The sequence below is a fragment of the Scyliorhinus torazame genome, chromosome 3 (genome assembly GCF_047496885.1).
Source record: "Scyliorhinus torazame isolate Kashiwa2021f chromosome 3, sScyTor2.1, whole genome shotgun sequence".
NCBI classification, from domain to species: Eukaryota; Metazoa; Chordata; class Chondrichthyes; order Carcharhiniformes; family Scyliorhinidae; genus Scyliorhinus; species Scyliorhinus torazame.
The window spans coordinates 112,157,491-112,181,193 of NC_092709.1; the positions used below are offsets into that span (position 1 = coordinate 112,157,491).

At 48.4% G+C, this 23,703-nt stretch overlaps 1 protein-coding gene across 3 annotated transcripts in view; it reads right to left on the reverse strand.

Annotated features, from left to right (window-relative positions):
- Window positions 1-4,435: 4,435 nt before the first annotated feature.
- The window catches only part of hhip (hedgehog interacting protein), a 435,190-nt gene continuing 415,922 nt past the window's right edge, over window positions 4,436-23,703 (reverse strand). For 2 of the 3 annotated variants that reach the window (XM_072496136.1, XM_072496134.1), the window contains exon 14: window positions 4,436-5,741. In XM_072496136.1, the coding sequence (XP_072352237.1) occupies window positions 5,533-5,741 (209 nt within the window). In that variant the 3' untranslated portion in view covers window positions 4,436-5,532. The remainder of the gene's footprint in view (window positions 5,742-23,703) is intronic. The other variant, XM_072496135.1, reaches the window with a different exon arrangement.

The following is a 23,703-nucleotide window of genomic DNA, read 5'->3' on the forward strand; positions in this document are numbered from 1 at the left end:
CCAGTGTGGTATCTCACAGGCTACGGCGCACAGGTGCATCCGACAGGTCACGGATGCCTGAATGCCTGGGCGGAAAGTTACATACTCTTTGACGTGGACTAAGCCCAGCAAGATGTCCGGACAGCAGGTTTCTCCGCCATTGCTGGGATGCCCCAGATCCAGTGGGTAATAGATGTCAAGCATGTTGCCCTGCAGTCACCGGACCATCTGGGCGTGCCCTATGTTAACCGAAAGGGGTTCCACTCCCTCAACATACAGCTCGTGTGCGACCACCAGATGAAGATAATGCACGTAAGTGCCTGCTTCCCGGGGAGTGTGCACGACAGCTACATCCTGGGGCAGTTGGTCATCCTCTTCGAGGACTACCCCAGGATGGGCGGCTGGCTCTTGGGGGATAAGGAGTACCCACTGAGGACCTGGCTAATGACGCCAGAGGAGATCCGGGCCAATGGGGCCACCTGGACTGTTATTGAGTGGTGCATCGGACTCCTCAAGATGTGGTTCCGATGCCTCGACCGCTCCGGAGGTGCACTGCAGTACACCACCCGGAGGGTCACCCGCTTTGTGGTGGTCTGCTGTGCCCTCCACAACCACAGCAGTGTGGCGACGGGCTGGAGGTTTGTGATGAGGCACATGTGGCTACCTTTGAGAATGAGGAGGACGAGGATGATGAGGCGGTACCGGGCAAGCAGGGGCTGGAGGACAAGGCCGGGGAGGAACCTGAGGACCAGCCATAGGCTGCAGGACAGGCGGCAGTGGCGAGGGTTCAGCAAGCCTGGAGGCTCTCATACTTGCTCGATTCACTTAGGACGTGGCCTGGTCTGTCAGCCCCCACTCCCATTCCTACCCTCACAGGGTATGTGTCACATCACTCCAGGGTGCTGGGACTGTGTCGGCACTGTCAGCGGGTCACTGTCGAGGGCAGGGGAGTGATGATAACCCGCTGAGAGCCGAGCGCCAGTGCTCCTCAGTCTACGCCATAGTCTGACCCCTGCCTGTCTGCCGAGTGCTCGCTCACACCCATCCCCTGTATGCGTTGTGCCCGGGGACGGGGCGATGTCTGAAGTGATGGGCCAAGGGTTCGGAGATCAGCCTGCATTGTGGAAGAAAGTGACAGAGGCGTCATACTGGTTGTGCACAAGGGTTTTTGATCTGTAATACAATTGCCCAATCTCCTGATGGTACAGCCCCCCCAAATGCCCCCACCCCGTCCCCCCTCCCCCGATGCTCTCAATGCTTGGCCTTCCTAGCTATACCACTATGTCTCGGTGTCTCCCCAGGATGCACATCCGAGGTGGAAGCAGCCAGCTGCTTACCACGTCCCATGGCCTTTGATGCCGTTGGCGGGAGTCCTCTGGGGTTAGAGGGCTCCGGCGCACTTGCCAACGGCACATGCACAGCTATGCCACCCTGTCCCGTGGGCTGGCTGCGAGAAGCAGCCTCATCAGAAGGGTGAAACTCGGGGGAGCTGATGGCCTCCGTCGCAACTCCATGGGATGAGTTTGGGTTGGCACTCAGCACCCCCTCCTCTCGCTTGGTGCCCATAGGGCCCTGGGGTTCTCCTAGAGACAGAGGGGCAGCTGGTTTGAGCCGCTGGTGGTTCCCCATGGTCTGCACCGTCGTGGCGACTCCCTCGTTGATGCTCCTCAGTGACTGGAACATGCTCTGCAGAGCCTCGGCAATGCCCACCTGTGACTGGGACAAGCTCCGCAGCGCCTTGGCCTTTCCCATCTGAGAGCAGAACCTCATCAAGGTCAGCCTGGTACTCGGTGACATCTCCTAGGATCTCCTAGTGAGGTGGACATTCTGTCGAGACCCTCAGCCATGGCTGTCACCAACAGCGTGACACGTGGCACCTTGGACACCTTCACTAATAGTGCCGACGTTGTGCACCAGGTTCTCCACTGCGGTCGCCACCCTAGCAGTGTTGGCCTCGGTGACAAACATTGCCACCGAGATCTCCTGTGCCCGTAGCCTCCTGCAAGCGGTTATGGATCTGCTGGATGTGCCGGCCACTCCCTAACATCTCCATCAGCTCCAGGTAACCCACTTCCACAGGCTCAGCATCAGGCAGGGAACCAACTGAGTCCTGGGATCCAACAGCCCCCCGACTGCTGTCACGCCTGGGGGTTCCTACCTCAACCTGATGTACATAAGTAGCAGTGTGGTGCTCACCAGATTGTGCCCCCGAAGCCTGACCACCAATGTTTCTAATAATAATAACCTTTATTGGTGTCACAATACGGCTTATATTAACACTGCAATGAAGTTACTGTAAAGCCCCTAGTCGCCACATTCCGCCGCCTGTTAGAATTCACAGAGGGAGAATTCAGAATGTCCAAATCACCTAACAGCACGTCTTTCTAGGAGGAAACCGGAGCACCCGGAGGAAACCTACGCATACACAGGGAGAACGTGCAAACTCCACACAGCGAGTGTCCCAAGCCGGGAATTGAATCTGGGTCCCTGGCGCTGTGAAGCAACAATGCTAACCACTGTGCTACCATGCCCGAGCTGTGCGTATCGCGCTGGTGGAGGGTGGGGATGACAGCTTGACGGGCTAGTAGGGTGGCATCCTCGGAGTTCTCCTCCAAGATGGTTTCCTGGGAGGTTGGAGAGGGTGCTGCCCGGGATGGGTCAGCAGCATTGGATTGAGGACCTGCGGGAGAATGGGCATGTGGTCAGTGGGAGGGATGGGTCAGTCTATCAGTAAGACAATAACAAGTCAGGTTTGACAGGTCCCACGGGTGGAGCCTAGTGGTTCCTCACCTCTGTAGCGTCCGCCTGGGTGATGGCCCTGTCCTCAGCCACCTCCAGGGCATGCTCCTCGAAAGAGGTGAGGATTCTTACGCCTGGCACCCTTCTGCCAATTTGGGCCCTCCCGGCGATTATCGGAGAGCTTTTCCTGAGAAGACACAGAGAGGGCATCGTTAGCCACACACGTGGTTCACAGTGCTGGGAGGGGGGTTGTGAAGGGATGTTTGGGGATCGCATGGAAAGTTGGGGGGTGGATGCTGCCGTGAGGGCAGACAGGCCTTGGGTGAGGCATTGGTGTCCAATCCCTCCTGCTGCCCGATGTAGGGCATTGACATTCTTTCTGCACTGGAGGCCAGTCCTCCTGGTCACACTCCCGGCGCTCACAGCTGCACAAGCTGCCCTATGGCTGACCCGCCTGAACCCTCGGGGGAACAGGACATGTCTCCTGGCCTCCACGGCATCTAGCAGCCTCCCAAGATCAGAGTCCCCGAGTCCTGTGGCTGCACTCCTCGGCGCCATTGTTGTGAGCAGACTGGGGTTGACTGAGCAAGTGCTGCTCGACCTTGTTAACGGGGGGGGGGGGGCTGTCGAGCTGGCGAGACTTCATTTGCGGCGAGAAGCCCGTGAGGCCTCGTTAAGTGGACCAATTAATGTTGAATAGCGTTACCGGCCTCGCTAGGTTAAGTGCCGGGAAGTTTGCGCCAATTCCTGCTCGTTACACTTACAAATCTTTCCGGAAAATCCGGCCTCTGTTTCTATATAGGAGTAACAGAAAACTATCCTGTGGGAACATTGAAAGTTGTAGAAGCCTTCTATGCTGAATTATTGTAGCTCTCATCAGAACTAATTCTTTTCACATCCAAACTCCCAATTATTTAAAGTATGTATTAGTGCAGTACTGCGTCCCATTAATTCTGCTCCCAAATCAGGGGCGAGATTCTCTGCGAACCGGCGGGGCGGGCCACTCCGGCGCTGAAGAGTGGCGTGAATCCTCCGCACCTTCAGGGGCTAGGCCGGCGCAGTGTTTGATGCCGTGCCAGCCGGTGCGGAAGGGCTTGGCGCCATGCCAACCGGCACTGAAGAGATTCCACCGGCCGGCGCGAGTTGGCGCATGCGTGGAAGCACCAGCGTGTGCTGGCGTCATCCCAGCGCATGCGCAGGGGGGCGCTTCTCCGCACTGGCCATGGCGGAGGTTGACAGCGGCCGTTGCGGAGGGAAACAGTGCCCCCACGGCACAGGCCCGCCCGCGGATTGATGGGCCAGGCCACTGTGGGGGCACTTCCCAGGGCCAGATCCCCCCCCCCCCGAGGACTCTGCAGGCCGCCCGTGGAGCCAGGTCCCGTCGGTAAGAACCTGTTGTGTGATTTACGCCGGTAGGACCCGCCGAAAACGTGCGGCCACTCGGCCCATCGCGGGCTGGAGAATCGCCGGGGGGGGTGGCCGCTGCCAACGGCCCCCGACCGGCGGGATTCTCGCCCCCGCCAAAACCCCGGCGCCGGAGAATTCGGCAGCCGGCAGGGGCGGGATTCTCACTGCCCCCCCCGGCGATTCTCCGACCCGGCGGCGGTTCGGAGAATCCCGCCCCAGTTGTCCTTGATCTGGAAGCTCATAACGGATAAGAGACTACTGAAAAAGTGTAATGTAATGGTTATTAAGATTGATGATATATAGAAACAACTTTGACACAAAACATTTAATAATTCTTTGCATAACTATTTCCAGCAAATGCCTCACCTAACCACATATTAACTTGTTTCTTCTCATGTTCTGTACTCAAGTTCACAGTTAAATTGTTGCATTTAAGTGCTGAACATACATGGCAAATTCCAAAGGTATGGGGGACAGAACTCTACATTAATACAAATCCGGCGTGGAGTATTGCATGGTTAAATTGATACAAGGAGAATAAGATGGATCGTAGCAGGATATTTTTCTTTTAATCGAAAAGTGCTGAGGGTTTGCTGAGAAGTGAAATCGATGAGGGCAGGGAGAACAAAACAACCAAATTAAAATCATGTCTTTCCAGCAGCAGTCTGAGAGCTCATCCCTATGCATCAAAAAACACACTTATAATAATAATAACCTGTTCACTGTTGGCCTTGACAAACATACAGTACTAGGCACCGATGGTTCCTTTGTCAAATTGACATCAATAACTCCCCTTTCACCACTGGATTACAGCTTGATGAACATCTAGATAAGGGCCCACAAGGTGAGCCATAGCAGTTCCAGAGAACTGTCAGTGGTCAAGTGTTTTTGAAGCTACTGTATTAAAAAATATACTTTAGCATATTTGTTGTTTACATATAGCATAATAACAGATGCAATACAGTATGTAACAGGTTATGTTTAAAAATACAATTTATCAGCTCAATGGTCACAGTATAATACTGTATTCTTGAGGGCATTAAGCATGCATTTACATAAACAATATATTAGATTTTAAAAGAAATTATACATTTAAATGTCTTTTTTTAATCTACGTACACCAATTAGAATCCGATGAATGACAGACCAGTAATGAGCTTACGCACTTTTCTGACCACTTTTCTTAGATATCACGGTTTCTAAAATCTCATTTCCGATATTACACATCATTTTAAAATAAATTTAAGGTTAGACAATAAAAACCTGAAGTAACCTGTTTTCCCATTTTTGAGCTTTAAAATCTTTTAGTCCCATGTAAAATATACATCAAAAAAGTAAAAATCATCTTGAAATGCATTTGTTCTTTTTCTCAGTGTGGAAGAAACTAAAAGATGGCTGGCCAAGAGTTTATTTATCCATCCCTTGTATCAGTCCTGTGTCTCGATGGTTTCTCGGTAAGCAGGCTTTTACGCATTCTTCTTGGGAGTTGAATCTGTTTTTGTTACCCTGGCAACCGCTATAGAGAAACTGTTCACACTGCCTGGTATCCACGTTAAAGAACCACCGGCCTGTAGGGGCGTTGCAGTTCCCATCCTTTCGGGGTTGCTGGCAAACTGCTACCAAGAAAAGTAATGAAAAAGCAAATCTGAATAATCGACCAAATAAAATATCGTAAAAATCCAAGTTATTGATGATGAACCAAACAATTGAATTATTTATGAGATAAATTCTGATTGTAGTTTTTTAAAAACTGCTAACATTCAATTCAACCACAATTTAAATAGACATTTCAGAGTTTAATAATAAAACTAATCATTTAACAACACTACAAAAGGGGAGTAACCTCTTGGAATCAATATTAAAAACAAATCATAATGGAGAAAATAATGAGACATACAATAAATAATGAGACTTAAAATCTCCAGGACCCGTTGCTTCCAGTCCAGGGTATTAAAATGGGTGAGTAAGTTAGCGAAGTGTTGGTCAGAATCTCTCAAAGTTTTCTTGAATCAGGAATTGTGCTGTTGTTTGGAAATTTGCTAATATCTCTCCTTTATTTAAGAAGTGTATGTGAGGGAAAGCAGGCCTGTTAGTTAACATCAGCCATGTGTCAGGGATGCTACTGAAATCTATCATTAGTGATAGTAAAGAGCTCTTGAACAAATATGAGTTGGAAAGAGCCAGCGTGGCTTTGTTAAGACTAAATCATGTCTGATTAGCCAATCTGAATGTTTTCCAGGAGGTTGCTAAGAAGGAATTCTTTGTGGATGGGTACTATATGGGTTCCACAAAGACAGTGTAAGTTTCCACACCAGATTATTGGAAAAAATGAGTGTGCACAGAAATAAAAGTAGTCTTTTGATTTGGGTTGGAAATTGGCTAGTTGGCAGAGGACAGATAATTGGACAGATGAAAGGTACACACTCTGATGGTGGAAAGTGACTGGTGGTGTTCCCCAGGGCTTTGTCTGGGACTTCAACTGTTTTTATTAATGGCTTGGATATAAAACATAAGAACAAGAAAACTAGGAGTTGGAGCAGACCATATTTCCCATTGAGCCTGTTATGCCATTCAATACGATCATGGCTGATCTTTTCCTTCAACTCCACTTTTCCACCTGCTACGGCGCATATGGCGGAAGAAAAATGCAAACAAATGCTCATATCCAAAGCCAACACGGGAATATCTTACCAGTCAGAATCCTGAAAGATATTTATCTGGATCGTTGGAAGTCAATGATACAACCTATGACAGGCAAACTAGCTGGGTACAATGAGTCACCCATCCATTGCATAGTTACATTGACATGAAATGCAGCTACTGCAAGTCTGCATAGAAACCACAAGTATTGTATCTGGTGAACACAAGCAGCGGACCAGTATTATCAGAGTAGCCGGCACGGAAGAATATTGTATCCATACAAGAGATCATCAAGATACCAATCACACAGTAAGTCAATCCATAACCTACAACAGATGTGACCAGACATATTTGACACCATGCGGAATGTCAAAAGTAATGCTGTACAAGATGCAATTCCATTGATCAACTCTCCTAGGATGTGCAGTGTGCACATACAGGAAAAGCTAAAGAGTGAGTTGGACAACCTGCGAGTTGGAAAACCTGAAGTGTAATGGCATTACTATCATGTACATCAGCATACCGAATGGTGCAATTCCATCACATGCGTACTGAAAAAAAGATGGCCCAAAGATGGCTCTATACCTGGTCCTAAGACCATCTTGCTCAAATGAGATGCCCACACAAGATTTGAGGAATTGAATCTCAAATTCAAGGGGCTTGATTCTCCGCACCCCAACGCCAAAATCATGGCTGCCGCGGGGGCGGAGAATCCATTTCCCCACACAGAATCGGGACCGGCGTCCGTTCCCCGATTCTGCAGGCCCCGAAAAGTGGCATACTCGGAGAGTATGCCGCGCCGCCCAGCACCTACCTGGGGCCATTGCTGGAGGCTCGCTCCGCCCCCGACTGGCCGAAGGCCTGGAGGCGTGGCTCTAATGTAGTCCAGCCGGTCTGGAAACTAGCGTGGTGGCTGCGGACTCAGTCCACAGCCACCCTGGTCGGAGGTGGACCGATCGGAGGACAGGGGAGCCTTATACACGGCCGGGCAATGTTTGTGCGAGTGGTCAGGGTAGGCCGCGCGGCCGATCGGGGGGTTTATTTTCAGGGTCCAGCTCCGCGGTCCGAGTCCGCCATGGAGCACAGTGCGGCCACTGGGGGACGCTGCTGTGCGCATGTGCGGCCTCCGACCCGGAAGTGCAGGGGCCCGTAAAAGCTGCTAGATCTACGCCGGGTCCCTGCCTGCCCCCTGTGGGTAGGAATATGTGGCCCTTTCACACCAGTTTTTCTGGCGTGGAAGTCCACAGTACTGACGCTGGCGTGGGGACACAGTCCCAATAATGGATAATCCAGCCCAAGGGTTTTTTCCAAGTTGGATGCCAAACACTGACATTTGTTGGTTCATTTGGCAGAGGGATCTCAAGAAACCACCACTCTTAGCATGCCATTTAGAAGATGCTGCTCCCAGAGATGACCCTTTGGTATCCATCAGTCAGGATCTGTTCCAGCATGAAATATAGAGAAAATTACAGAAAATATTCCTGGATGTGTATGCATCGCCGATGATATTGCAGTGATAGGCAAAACCAAAGAAGAGCATGACCAAAATCTCACTCACTGGTGGCAGCAACTCATCACGAAGGACTCATCTTCAACAGCAGGAAAACGCAAGTCAGACTAACTTTTTCGGCAAACTTGAAGATGTACGAAGCATGCCTCCTCCCAAGATAAGGAGGGCTTGCAGCGATGCCTCGGATTTTTCAACTTTCTTGCACCAAACGTACCCAAATTCTTCCATCAGGCAGGAGATATAAAAGTCTGAGAGCACGCACTAACAGATTTGAAAACAGCTTCTTACCCACTGTTACCTGAATGACCCTCTTATGGACTGTTCTGATCTCTTCACACATCTTCTCTACTGAGTGGTACTACACTCCTGCATGCTTCACCCGGTGCCTGGGTCTATGTATTTACATTGTGTATTTTCTGTTTGCCCGATGTATTTTCTTTTCATGTACGGAATGATCTGTCTGAACTGTACGTAGAACAATACTTTTCATTGTACCGAGGTACACGTGACAATAAATAAATCCAATCCAAATTTGCCGACAGTGCATCATCACTTAGAGAGCTGCTAAGGAAGGATGTTATGGCAGGAGGACCATAAGTGTGTGTTTGAGTCACTTAATCAGGCATTGTCAAGAGACACATGTTCTACAATGCTACGGCCCAAGAAAGGAGATGATCTTAGACGACAACGCATCTAAAAAGAGATAGGATCGTGCATTATGCAAGATGACATTTGGTTTCGAAAGTCTACACAAGCACAATCCAATTATTTGAACATAGAGCATGAGACACCCACTCTGCTATTCAGTGTCACAAGGTTCCACATGTACCTATTGGTAAACAATTCATTGTGAAAACTGACCACAAACCATGGGAAATGGCGTATGCTGCTCGCAAGCTCGTCACCCAGACTGCAATGATTTCTGATAAAAATACGTGGAAGGCCTTAAAATCTGTTAAAACCGTTACAAACTGCTTACTTCATTGGGGGAGAATTTCGCCCACTGTTCAAATTACCAAAACAAAACAACCCATAAGGCTTAGATATTGACCTGGAAGATGTGCTCAAGGTTGATCCGATGAATTTTCATCAATGCAAGTGCAATCAACTTCAGAAGAAAAAGCAAATGGCCCATGACTGAAAGCATTATGGAGAGTCAGCCTGATATGGTACAAGAAGTGTCAGACACCCGTGTTTGTTCTATGCTGCACAGAGATAAATTAGGTATTTTAAGTGTTGTGATTTTCAAGGGAAAACAGGTGCTTGTACCCAAAGCTCTTCGCCACAGTGACACCGGGGGCATATGGGTTTAGAGTGAACAAGATGCCCACCAGGCGAAACTATGAATTGGCCAGCGATCAACTACGATATCGAGAAAGCAGAGAGGATGTGAGAAGCATGCCAGAGATGCCAACCACATCAATACAAAGATCCTCTGCACCCTCACGAAGTTCCAGGCACATTAGTCTAAAATTGCAAGAGATTTATTCACTATCCATACCGATGACGTTCGCCGAGTCTATGACTACCTTTCCAAGTTTCCAATCATCAGACAATTGAAGGATACCTCAAGTTTGTCCATGAGTTCATTTTTCAGCCTGATTGGTACATCTGTAGAGATCATCTCAGACAATGGGCCACAGTACACAGGCAGACCTTTTAGGGACATCTGTGCTAAATTAGGCCTTGCCACACTATCTCAGTTCCAACTGCCTTGCCAAGTGAATAGTTTGTACAAGATCTCCATGTCACCATGTTACATTTAAAAGCAACATCTTAAGACATGGGTTTATTGTTACCAGTGGAAATCATGTTTGGAAGGCAGGTTAGGACAACCTTCCTAGGCCATAACCTTCCCATTCCTCAGAGGAGAAATGTCTTGAAAAACAAGAGTGGATGAAGCCTGTGGATGACCAATATGCAGGTGTGTTCTCAATCTCCTTCCCACCAATAACTCTGATGGTGAAAAACCATTTTCTCCTGGCATGCTCTCCTGCACTCTTCTTTGAACCAGGGTTCATCCCCTCGCTTGGTGGTAATGGTAGAGTGGGGGATATGATGGGCCATGAGGTTGCAGATTGTGCCTGAGTACAATTCTGCTGCTGCTGATGGCCCACAGCGCCTCATGGATGCATAATCTTAGGTTGCTAGATCTGTTTGAACTCTATCCCATTTATCACGGTGGTAGTGCCACACAACACGATGGAGGGTTTCCTCAATGTGAAGTCTGGTCTTTGTCCCCCAAGGTCTGTGCGGTAGTCACTTCTACTATCTGTCATGAACAGATGCATCTGTAGCGAGCAGATTGGTGAGGATCAAGTATGTTTTTCCGTCTTGTTGGTTCCCTCACCACCTGCTGCAGTCCCAGTCTTGCAGCTATGTCCTTTAGGACCTGGCCTGTCTGTGGTGGTACTACTGAACCACTCTTGGTGATGGGCATTGAAGTCCCTCACCCAGAGCATATACTGTGCCCTTGCTACCCAATCCTGTGTGCTTGACACCCTCACTTCTTCCTCCAAGTGGTGTTCAACATGGAGGAGTACTGATTCATCAGCTGATGGTAGCCAGTACATGGTAATCAGCAGGCGGTTTCCTTGTCCATGCTTAACCTGACGCCATGAGACATCATGAGTCAATGTTGAGGACTCCCAGGGTAACTCCCGTCCGACTGTATACCACTGTGCCATCAGCTCTGCTGGGTATGTCCTGTCCCCGGATGGGGATATTTGCGAAATGGTGATAGTGGTGTTTGGGACATTGTCTGTAAGGCATGATTCTGTAAGTATGACTATGTCTGTCAGGATGTTGCTTAACTAGTCAGTGTATTTGCACTGAGTGCTGAATTTGGTGCATTTGAGTGCGATAGTGAGAGTTTGGTGACCGAGGGAGTATAAGGCTTCATTTTTATCTAAAGTTTAGTCTTTCTTTTATTTAGTTAATTAACTTAAAAGTTGCTGTTTGGTTTAGAAGAAGGTGAATTTTCAATGAGCTTTAAACAGGCTTCTACTTGTAGGCACTTGCAGCTGGAGCTTGTTAATTAGTTAATTGGATTAGGCCAGTTTTCAGAGGCTAGATTCACAGTATAAAAGTGATCCCCTACAGTGCAGACTTTGTTTGCACTGAGTGCTGAATTTGGTGCATTTGAGTGCGATAGTGAGAGTTTGGTGACCGAGGGAGTGCTGAATTTGGTGCATTTGAGTGCGATAGTGAGAGTTTGGTGACCGAGGGAGTGCTGAATTTGGTGCATTTGAGTGCGATAGTGAGAGTTTGGTGACCGAGGGAGTGCTGAATTTGGTGCATTTGAGTGCGATAGTGAGAGTTTGGTGACCGAGGGAGTTAGGTGAGGAGGGAGTAAGGTGCTCCTTTCATTTTGTTTCCGACATTTCCGCAAAGAGTGCAAAGAGAGCCAGGAGTTTGCAGAAAGTGTAGCTGACTAGGAGCAGGGTCGGAGGGCGGAGATCGAGTTAGTCCACAGGGCAGCTATATTCTGTCAGGTAAGAGGGGATGGAGGCTAGGCCAGTTACATGCTCCTCCTGTAGGATGTGGGTGGTGAGGGATACCACCGGTGTCCCCACTGACTATACCTGCGGGAAGTGCACCCAACTTCAGCTCCTCAAAGACCGTGTTAGGGAACTGGAGCTGAAGCTGGATGAACTTAGGATCATCCGGGAGGCAGAGGGGCTGATTGAGAAGAGTTACAAGGAGGTAACCACACCCAAGGTACAGGACAAGAATAGCTGGGTTACAGTCAGGAGGAAAAAAACAAACAGGCAGAAAGTGCAGGGATCCCTCGTGGCCGTTCCCCTTCAAAACAAGTATACCGTTTTGGATGCTGTTGGGGGGGATGACCTACCGGGGGAAGGCCCTAGCAGCCAGGACTCTGGCACTGAGTCTGGCTCTGGGGCTCAGAAGGGAAGGGGGGAGAATAGAAAAGCAATAGTTGTAGGAGATTCAATGGTTAGGGGAATAGATAGGAGATTCTGTGGTCGCGAGCGAGACTCCCGGAAGGTATGTTGCCTCCCGGGTGCCAGGGACAGGGCTGTCTCGGATCGTGTCTTCAGGATCCTTAAGGGGGAGGGGGAGCAGCCAGAAGTCGTGGTGCACATTGGTACCAACGACATAGGTAGGAAAAGGGGTGTGGAGGGAATAAACAAGTTTAGGGAGTTAGGCTGGAAGTTAAAAGCCAGGACAGACAGAGTTGTCATCTCTGGTTTGTTGCCGGTGCCACATGATAGCGAGGCTAGGAATAGGGAGAGAGTGCAGTTGAACACGTGGCTGCAGGAATGGTGTAGGAGGGAGGGCTTCAGGTATTTGGATAATTGGAGCGCATTCTGGGGAAGGTGGGACCTGTACAAGCAGGACGGGTTGCATCTGAACCAGAGGGGCACCAATATCCTGGGAGGGAGGTTTTCTAGTACTCTTCGGGAGGGTTTAAACTAATTTGGCAGGGGAATGGGAACCGGATTTGTAGTCCAGCAACTAAGGTAGCCGATATTCAGGACACCAAAGCGTGTAATGAGGCAGTGGGGAAGGGAACACTGACAAAGGAGAGTACTTGCAGGCACGGAGATGGGTTGAAGTGTGTATATTTCAACGCAAGAAGCATCAGGAATAAGGTGGGTGAACTTAAGGCATGGATTGGTACTTGGGACTACGATGTGGTGGCCATTACGGAAACTTGGATAGAAGAGGGGCAGAAATGGTTGTTGGAGGTCCCTGGTTATAGATGTTTCAATAAGATTAGGGAGGGTGGTAAAAGAGGGGGGGGGGGGGGTGGCATTGTTAATTAGAGATAGTATAACAGCTGCAGAAAGGCAGTTCGAGGAGTATCACCCTATTGAGGTAGTATGGGTTGAAGTCAGAAATAGGAAAGGAGCAGTCACCTTGTTAGGAGTTTTCTATAGGCCCCCCAATAGTAGCAGAGATGTGGAGGAACAGATTGGGAAACAGATTTTGGAAAGGTGCAGAAGTCATAGGGTAGTAGTCATGGGCGACTTTAACTTCCCAAATATTGAGTGGAAACTCTTTAGATCAAATAGTTTGGATGGGGTGGTGTTTGTGCAGTGTGTCCAGGAAGCTTTTCTAACACAGTATGTAGATTGTCCGACCAGAGGAGGGGCAATATTGGATTTAGTACTGGGTAATGAACCAGGGCAAGTGATAGATTTGTTAGTGGGGGAGCATTTTGGAGATAGTGACCACAATTCTGTGACTTTCACTTTAGTAATGGAGAGGGATAGGTACGTGCAACAGGGCAAGGTTTACAATTGGGGGAAGGGTAAATACGATGTTGTCAGACAAGAATTGAAGTGCATAAGTTGGGAACATAGGCTGGCAGGGAAGGACACAAGTGAAATGTGGAACTTGTTCAAGGAACAGGTGCTACGTGTCCTTGATATGTATGTCCCTGTCAGGCAGGGAAGAGATGGTCGAGTGAGGGAACCATGGTTGACAAGAGAGGTTGAATGTCTTGTTAAGAGGAAAAACGTGACTTATGTAAGGCTGAGGAAACAAGGTTCAGACAGGGCATTGGAGGGATACAAGATAGCCAGGAGGGAACTGAAGAAAGGGATTAGGAGAGCTAAGAGAGGGCATGAACAATCTTTGGCGGGTAGGATCAAGGAAAACCCCAAGGCCTTTTACACATATGTGAGGAATATGAGAATGACTAGAGCGAGGGTAGGTCCGATCAAGGACAGTAGCGGGAGACTGTGTATTGAGTCTGAAGAGATAGGAGAGGTCTTGAACGAGTACTTTTCTTCTGTATTTACAAATGAGAGGGGCGATATTGTTGGAGAGGACAGTGTGAAACAGATTGGTAAGCTCGAGGAAATACTTGTTAGGAAGGAAGATGTGTTGGGCATTTTGAAAAACTTGAGGATAGACAAGTCCCCCGGGCCTGACGGGATATATCCAAGGATTCTATGGGAAGCAAGAGATGAAATTGCAGAGCCGTTGGCAATGATCTTTTCGTCCTCACTGTCAACAGGGGTGGTACCAGGAGATTGGAGAGTGGCGAATGTCGTGCCCCTGTTCAAAAAAGGGACTAGGGATAACCCTGGGAATTACAGGCCAGTTAGTCTTACTTCGGTGGTCGGCAAAGTAATGGAAAGGGTACTGAAGGATAGGATTTCTGAGCATCTGGAAAGCCACTGCTTGATTAGGGATAGTCAGCACGGATTTGTGAGGGGTAGGTCTTGCCTTACAAATCTTATTGAATTCTTTGAGGAGGTGACCAAGCATGTGGATGAAGGTAAAGCAGTGGATGTAGTTTACATGGATTTTAGTAAGGCATTTGATAAAGTTCCCCATGGTAGGCTTATGCAGAAAGTAAGGAGGCATGGGATAGTGGGAAATTTGGCCAGTTGGATAACGAACTGGCTAACCGATAGAAGTCAGAGAGTGGTGGTGGATGGCAAATATTCAGCCTGGATCCCAGTTACCAGTGGCGTACCGCAGGGATCAGTTCTGGGTCCTCTGCTGTTTGTGATTTTCATTAATGACTTGGATGAGGGAGTTGAAGGGTGGGTCAGTAAATTTGCAGACGATACGAAGATTGGTGGAGTTGTGGATAGTAAGGAGGGCTGTTGTCGGCTGCAAAGAGACATAGATAGAATGCAGAGCTGGGCTGAGAAGTGGCAGATGGAGTTTAACCCTGAAAAGTGTGAGGTTGTCCATTTTGGAAGGACAAATATGAATGTGGAATATAGGGTTAACGGTAGAGTTCTTGGCAATGTGGAGGAGCAGAGAGATCTTGGGGTCTATGTTCATACATCTTTGAAAGTTGCCACTCAAGTGGATAGAGCTGTGAAGAAGGCCTATGGTGTGCTCGCGTTCATTAACAGGGGGATTGAATTTAAGAGCCGTGAGGTGATGATGCAGCTGTACAAAACTTTGGTAAGGCCACATTTGCAGTATTGTGTACAGTTTTGGTCGCCTCATTTTAGGAAGGATGTGGAAGCTTTGGAAAAGGTGCAAAGAAGATTTACCAGGATGTTGCGTGGAATGGAGAGTAGGTCTTACGAGGAAAGGTTGAGGGTGCTAGGCCTTTTCTCATTAGAACGGAGAAGGATGAGGGCGACTTGATAGAGGTTTATAAGATGATCAGGGGAATAGATAGAGTAGACAGTCAGAGACTTTTTCCCCGGGTGGAACAAACCATTACAAGGGGACATAAATTTAAGGTGAAAGGTGGAAGATATAGGAGGGATATCAGAGGTAGGTTCTTTACTCAGAGAGTAGTGGGGGCATGGAATGCACTGCCTGTGGAAGTAGTTGAGTCGGAAACATTAGGGACCTTCAAGCAGCTATTGGATAGGTACATGGATTACGGTAAAATGATATAGTGTAGATTTATTTGTTCTTAAGGGCAGCACGGTAGCATTGTGGATAGCACAATTGCTTCACAGCTCCAGGGTCCCAGGTTCGATTCCGGCTTGGGTCACTGTCTGTGCGGAGTCTGCACGTCCTCCCCGTGTCTGCGTGGGTTTCCTCCGGGTGCTCCGGTTTCCTCCCACAGTCCAAAGATGTGCGGGTTAGGTGAATTGGCCAATGGTAAATTGCCCTTAATGTCCAAATTGCCCTTGGTGTTGGGTGGAGGTGTTGAGTTTGGGTAGGGTGCTCTTTCCAAGAGCCGGTGCAGACTCAAAGGGCCGAATGGCCTCCTTCTGCACTGTAAATTCAATGATAATCTATGATTAATCTAGGACAAAGGTTCGGCACAACATCGTGGGCCGAAGGGCCTGTTCTGTGCTGTATTTTCTATGTTCTATGTAGTCTGTGAGACAGCTTTCTCAACTTTGGCACAAGCCCTCAGATATTAATAAGGAGGACTTTGTAGGGTTGGCAGGGCTGTTGTTTTTGGTGCCTGGTTCGATGCTGGGTGGTCCGGCCAGTTTTAATCCGTTGTCGTGTTTTCGTAGTGGTTGAATACAACTGAGGGGCTTGCTAGGCCATTAAGAGGACATTTAAAAGTCAACCACATTGCTGTGGGTCTGGAGTCACATTTAAGCCAGACCAGGTAAGGATGGCAGATTTCCTTCCCTAAAGGGCATAAGTGAACCAGATAGGTTTTTACGACAATCGACAATGGTTTCATGGTCATCATTAGACTTTTAATTCCAGATATTTTAATTCCAGACAATACCACTATGCCGCTGCCTCCCCTTTCTGCAGCAGCTTATTGAATGCCTTTTGGAATCCTAAATATACTACATCTTGTGGCTCCTCTTTATTTACTCTACTAGCTACATCCAAAAAACTCGAATAAATTTATCAAACACAGTTTCCCTTTTATAAAACCATGTTGACTCTGTATCATTACACTACGATTATCTAAGTACATTATGTATTTCTAAAAAAAAATTTGGAATACCCAATTCTTTTTTTTCCAATTAAGGGGCAATTTAGCGTGGCCAATCCACCTATCCTGCATCTAAGCACATTATTAAGACTTCCTTAATAATAGATTTTCCCAATGACTGATGTCAGGCTAACTGACCTGTAGTTCCCTGTCTTCTTTCTCACTGCTTTCTTGAATAGTTGTCTTACATTTGCTAATTTCCAATCCTCTGGGACCCTTCTAGAATCTTAGGGATTTTGGAAAGTCATAATCAGTGCATCCACTACCTTAACAGCTGCCTCTTTTAGAATATTAGCATGTAGGCCGTCAGGTCTTGGGGATTTGTTGACTCTTAATCCCTTGGAATTGTCCAATCCTTTTGATGGATGCAAAATTACAGGCTGCAGACCCACAATTTCCTAATATACACTAATATGTTGTGATCCTTGGTTTGCATAATCATCTCTTAAATGCAACTTAAGTTTCTAATTTTCTATTCTAGATTCAAAGAGCTACAAATATTGAACATCTTCATAGAAAACTGTCAAAATTCAGTTTCTTTGTTCTTTAACATTTTAAGCTCACTTACAAGTTAAATACAACATTTATTAGAACCCTAACTATGACTAGGGACTACATAAAACTCTTGACTTATTTAAACTTGTGGAATAAACTTTTGTTTCAACTAACTTTTCTTCTGATATTGGACACACGGCTGAGAACATTAAACTTATTTTATTAAAGTTCTTTTACAAAATTAGAGTCAGAACGCTTGAAATCCATCTTTCTGTCAGAGCTGAAAGGATATTATTATAACCAATTGGACTAGCTGGGCACGGGGATGGTGGTGGGTTGGAGGGAAGGGAATACCGATACCATATGATTTTTCAGAATTAAATATATGTTACTAATTATGTGACAAGCAGAAGGCTATGAAAATTGCATGTTTCTATTAGTTTTGTTTACTGTGCACAGTATACACAGGTTTTCCTCTTCTGCATATTTCTGGAAGATCTAGATTATGGAATTTTAGAGCACAAACAGGCCATTTCAAGACTCTTTTTCCCCTCATGGGCCACCTAATCTAATCCCACTTTACTGCTCACACCATTGGTGGAATCTTATCGTCTCGTTGGTGGTGAGCTTGGGGATGGGAAGGACATTTACTTAGGCGGGATGGTGGTGTACCGGAATCCCACCATTTTACCACCTCCATAAGAATTAAGTTCTGGATGGGACAGCCCATGTTCGAACAATGCCAACTGAGGCCTTTAAGTGGCCAATTAAGGGCATCATCCCATTGCCTAGGGATTAATCCAGCTGTAAGTGGGTGTGTTGCTATGTGCCTGTGCATGACAGGTGAACCAGTGTTTGCTGCTAGTTACCTCAGTGTGGGGGAGCGGTGAGGAGGCCTTGCTGAGTCAAAGGCACTCAGTGCTTAAGGGACTGTACATTTGGAAAGAGGAGGCCTGTTGAGGGCCACCCCTCTGCCCTTGCTTCTGACCCCTCTGCATCCTCTCCCCATGACCCCGCCACCTGCAAAATTCCTCCTTCCACATTACCGTACCTGTAGCCTGGGTCCTTCACAATGCCGGGAAGGGGGTGTACTTCCAGTATCAGCTACACTGCTGAATGTGAGAGCTGTCGGCCTCTGATTGGCTCCTCGCTGCACTAAGTTTCCATCCCATGTATTCTTAAATATTCCCTCTTCCAACATTTAATTCCCTTTCAACAGAATTTATGGAATCTGATTCAGCAACAGCTTTTAGCAAAGAATTGCAGAAATTAACCACCCCTGTGTAAAGATGTTTTCAACACTTTCCCTTCAACTTTATGGTACTCATTTGTGCCCTTGTTGTCTATCATCTTGCTGAACAGTGGAACTAATAAATAATTCACGTACGAATAACCTCATAATTTTGATGACCTCGTTTGCTCACCTCTTGCTCAACTTTAATGTAAAATGCTCAGCCCTACACATGTCTCCTCATAACTGTAACCTCTAACCCTAGAGGCATCCTAATGAATCAAGAGTGCACTTGATTCAATTCTATATCCTTGTCATAGTGGGGTGCCAAAACATCAAATAGTCCTCAACTCTGATCTAAAGTTTTGTACAAGTTCACCATTACCTCTTTGTTTTTGTACTTTATATCACCGATTGAAAGATCAAAATTCTGTTAAACATTTTAGATTTTACGTAATTCTGCTATCGCCTTATAAAGCTTGTTGCGGGATTCTCCGACCCACCGCTGGGCCAGAGAATCCCTGGGGGGTGGTGCGAATCCTGAACCGCTGCCCTGACGCCGGCTGCTGTATTCTCTGGCGCCGTTTTTTGGGCAGGGGTGGTGTTCATGCCACGCCGGTCGGGCACTGTTGGCAGCGGCCCCCCCCAGCAACTCTCCGGGACCCGATGGGCCGAGCGGCCGTCTGCTGTTGGCCAGTCCCGCCAGCGTGGGTTAGAAAGGGTCCGACACGGCGGGACCTGGCAGTTAAGTCGGCGGGGGGCAAACCCACGCAAACACGGGGAGAAGGTGCAAACTCCACACGGACAGTGACCAGAGCCGGGATTGAACCTGGGACCTCACCGCCACGAGGCAGCAGTGCTAACCACTGCGCCACCATGTGGTCCTGTGTATTTTCATTCCTTATTTATTCTTTCAAAAAGTATTTCTTCACATTTTTTAATATTGATGTGCATTTGTCATCCTAATGAATTATCTCGCCCCTCTGCCATCTTTCACAATCCTTGTCACAATTTGTCATGGTCCCCAAATCGATATCACCAGCAAAATTTGATTCTGTTTTCACAAGTTTCAAGGCCAGGTCATTTTTTTTGTTTGTAATATATAAGGCAAAACTCAACGCTTACTGTTGAGGCACATTATTCATCAGACTTTGCTATTTCAAGAAACTTTGCTTTGTGTCCTCTTATCTCTCTATCCATGAAGCCACCTCCCTTTACTACAAACACACTTTTCCCTATACATTTTATGTGATAACGTCTCAATGGAATGAAATTTGGATGGATTCTGTAAAAGGCTCAGCCAAGATTACTGTCCAGGCAGTGAAGATGAAAATCTGACCCATGTAAATCAAATTCACTGCATCTCCTTTAATGCACAAAATAGTTTTATAAGGTTGGTCAAGCATGTCCTGCCTTACAGGAACTCATGCTGGCTGGCCCTGATTAGTTCCTGTTCCTCCAAATCCTTCGTAATTTCAACCCATATTATGGATTCTTCGGTTTACCAGAAACTGATGTGCTGCGAAACTGTTGCTGTTTTCAAGCAATTTGGGCATTAAAAAAAAAAAATCATTCTGTGGCACTAGGCCAACCAGCAATACAATGCATAGTACATCACAATGTTAGTTTGCTAAAATTAGAACCACATGGGTAATTCTGCATTGAAAGATTGCATAAAAAACAAAGCAGGATATTTTAACCATGGTGCAGGCAAATGTACTGATCGTTGAGTTAAATATAGAAACGTGAGAGTAATTTTACTCACTTACAGAGCTTTGTTCTGTTTTGATCTACCCATATGTTTTAACCTTCATGCTGTGACATTCAGTCCTCTGAGTATTTGGGTTGAAAAATTGTCCTACCAGGCATTGAAACACCAATTTTAAAAGCAGCTTCCACATGAAAACTGACACCTAGAAGTGTCAACTCCTGCTGGGGTAAGATTCCATGGATGAAGGCATCCTTCAACACTTTACCTAACTGAAATTCTTTGTGTGTGAACCTGAACAGTGATGTTAGCCAGCTCTTCACCATTGAGATCATCATGGCTGATTACACCAACATCTCCTGTTTCCAAAAGTCTACTCTGAAGCAATCGGAAGTAGAAACCCTGGCTGACTCTCCCTTCCCTAGTCCAAGGGCATTGAGGCCAAATATGTCTCTGTCATTTAATCATGTTGAGGTCAACTAAAACAGCACATATTTTAAAAAAAAATTATTTCATGAGATGAGGCTAGGCCAGTATTTATTGCCCATTCCAAATTACCCATATGAAGGTGTGGGTGAGCCACCTTCTTGAGCTGCTGCAGTTCATCTGGTTCAGTGTTGTTGGGAAGGAAGTTCCAGGGTTTTGATCCCATGACAGTGAAGAAATATCAATATGGTTCCGAGTCAGGATGCTGTGGGGCTTGGATGGGAATTTTCAGGTGGTGGTGGTCCACTGTATTTGCTGTTGTGATGAACGGTTACTGCCTTATCATCATGTAAGCTGATGTCCCCTTTAAGACCGGGCTTGGAACCCTGGGGACTCCGCCTCTGGCTCCGCCCATCTGGGAGCCATACATTAAGGGCTGCCTCATGGTCTGTAACAGTCAGCTCTCGTCTCTAGCTCTAGCATAGTTATTAGTCTAATAAAGCCTTCTTTACAGTTTAATCTCTAAGCGTCATTATTGAGGGTACCTCAATTTATTAGACTAAACTAGGTTCAGGATGGACGCAGGCCTAAAACCAGAGAAGCTCAATCTGGAAGCACGAACGCCGGAGGCGAAGGAAATTTTTTAATACTGGCTGCGGTGCTTCGAGACCTACCTGGACTCCGCAGTGACTCCCATCCTGGGGCCACGCAAGCTGCATCTACTCCACGCCCGGGTGAGTCACAGAATCTCCACCACGCTCGAAAAGGCGACGACTTATGAGGAAGCGATCGAGTTGCTCCACAAGCGGTTTGTCAAACTTATCAATGAGATGTACGCCCGGCATCTGCTCTCTACCTGCCGGCAGCGCTCGGGGGAATCGCTCGACAAGTTTGTTGAAAAACTCACCGCGCTTGCCAGGGAATGTGACCATCAGGATGTGACAGGGGATGTCCATATGAACCTGCACATCAGGGACGCTTTCGTGTCCGGCATCCGCTCGACCTACATCCGGCAGCTCGAAAACGGGGCAGACGACCTCCAGGAGACGCTAACGCTCGTCTCCTCGCTGGAGGTGGCCCGACATAACTTGGGTACGTTACCCGCGGACTCTGCCAGCCCTCCCGGACTTCCTCAGACTCAACCGTATTACAGGCCTGCGCCACGCGGTGACCCGCTCACCATGGGGGCACACCATGCTACTTTTGCGGGCAGGGCCAGCACCCACGCCCACGCTGCCCGGCCCGCTCGACGATCTGCAGCGACTGCGGGAAGAAAGGGCACTTTGCGAGGGTCTGCCTGGCCAGACCCAGGGGCCAGAAAAACAAAGAACAGCCGACCCGAAAATCAGGCTCTCGGGCCCGCAGGCCTCGCAATGCTGCTGCGCACCGACCCGACACACCCTCCTCTGACGCGTCATCAGCCTCGTGCGAATCATGGGAGCGGCCATCTTGTCGGCGGCCATCTTCTCGACCCGACACGCGCAGCCGGCGGCGGCCATTTTACGAGTCTGACTCGGCTGACAACTCCAACTTCCCGCGACTGGGTGCGATCACCCTCGATCAAACTCGGCCAAAACACCTGCAGAACTTCATGATGCAGGTCCAGGTCAACGGGCACGACACTGCATGCCTCTTCGACTCCGGGAACACGGAGAGCTTTATCCACCCTGAAACGGTAAGGCGCTGCTCCCTACACACCCATCCCGCATCCCAAACCATAGCCCTCGCATCTGGGTCCCACTCGGTACAAATCACGGGGTACTGTATTGTGGATCTCTCGATCCAGGGTGCCAAATACACCCGTTTCAAATTTTATATCCTCCCTCACCTCTGTGCCCCCCTGCTGCTCGGACTGGATTTTCAGTGCAGCCACCGAAGCCTGACACTGAAGTTCGGCGGACCCTTTCCCCCCCTCACGGTGTGCTGCCTTGCGACACTGAAAGTCGCACCCCCCTCGCTATTCGCTAACCTCACTCCTGACTGTAAGCCCGTCGCCACCAGGAGCCGGCGCTACAGGGCCCAAGATGTGGCTTTCATCAAGTCAGAGGTCCAGCGTTTACTGGGAGAGGGGGTCATCGAGGCTAGCAACAGCCCTTGGAGAGCGCAAGTGGTGGTAGTCCGGTCCGGGGAGAAGAAACAGATGGTTGTGGATTATAGCCAGACCATAAACCGATTCACGCAGCTTGATGCGTACCCCCTTCCTCGCATCGCGGAAATGGTAAATCGGATCGCCCAATACCGAGTCTTTTCCACAGTCGACCTCAAATCTGCCTACCACCAGCTCCCCATCCGACCAAAAGACCGCCCCTATACTGCCTTCGAAGCAGCCGGCCGGCTCTTCCACTTCCTCAGGGTCCCCTTTGGTGTCACAAATGGGGTCTCCGCCTTTCAAAGGGCGATGGACCAAATGGTGGACCAGTACGGTTTGCGGGCTACATACCCGTACTTGGACAATGTCACCATCTGCGGCCATGATCAGCAGGACCATGACGCTAACCTCAAAAGGTTCCTCCAGACCGCCCGAGCCCTTAACCTGACCTATAACGAGGGCAAATGCGTTTTCCACACCACCCGGCTGGCCATCCTCGGCTATGTCGTGGAAGACGGGGTCCTAGGTCCCGACCCCATGCGCCCCCTTAAGGAACTCCCTCTCCCCCGCAGCCTCAAGGCCCTCAAACGGTGCTTGGGGCTTTTCTCCTATTACGCCCAGTGGGTCCCCAAGTATGCGGACAAAGCCCGCCCACTCCTAAAGACCACCACTTTTCCCCTCTCGGCTGAGGCTCAATTGGCCTTCAACCGCATCAAGGCCGACATCATCAAGGCCGCCATGCACGCGGTGGACGAAACCATCCCTTTCCAGGTAGAGAGCGATGCATCAGACATCGCCCTGGCTGCTACCCTCAATTAAGGAGGCAGACCAGTAGCGTTCTTCTCCCGAACCCTCACCGCCTCCGAGGTTCGACACTCTGCAGTCGAAAAGGAGGCACAAGCCATTGTGGAGGCTGTATGGCGCTGGAGACACTACCTAGCCGGTAGGAGGTTTACCCTTGTCACCGACCAACGGTCGGTCGCCTATATGTTCGATAACACGCAACGGGATAACATTTTGAGGTGGAGGATCGAACTCTCCACCTACTCGTACGATATCAAGTATCATCCAGGGGAGCTCAACGTGCCCCCAGATGCCCTGTCCCGCGGCACATGCG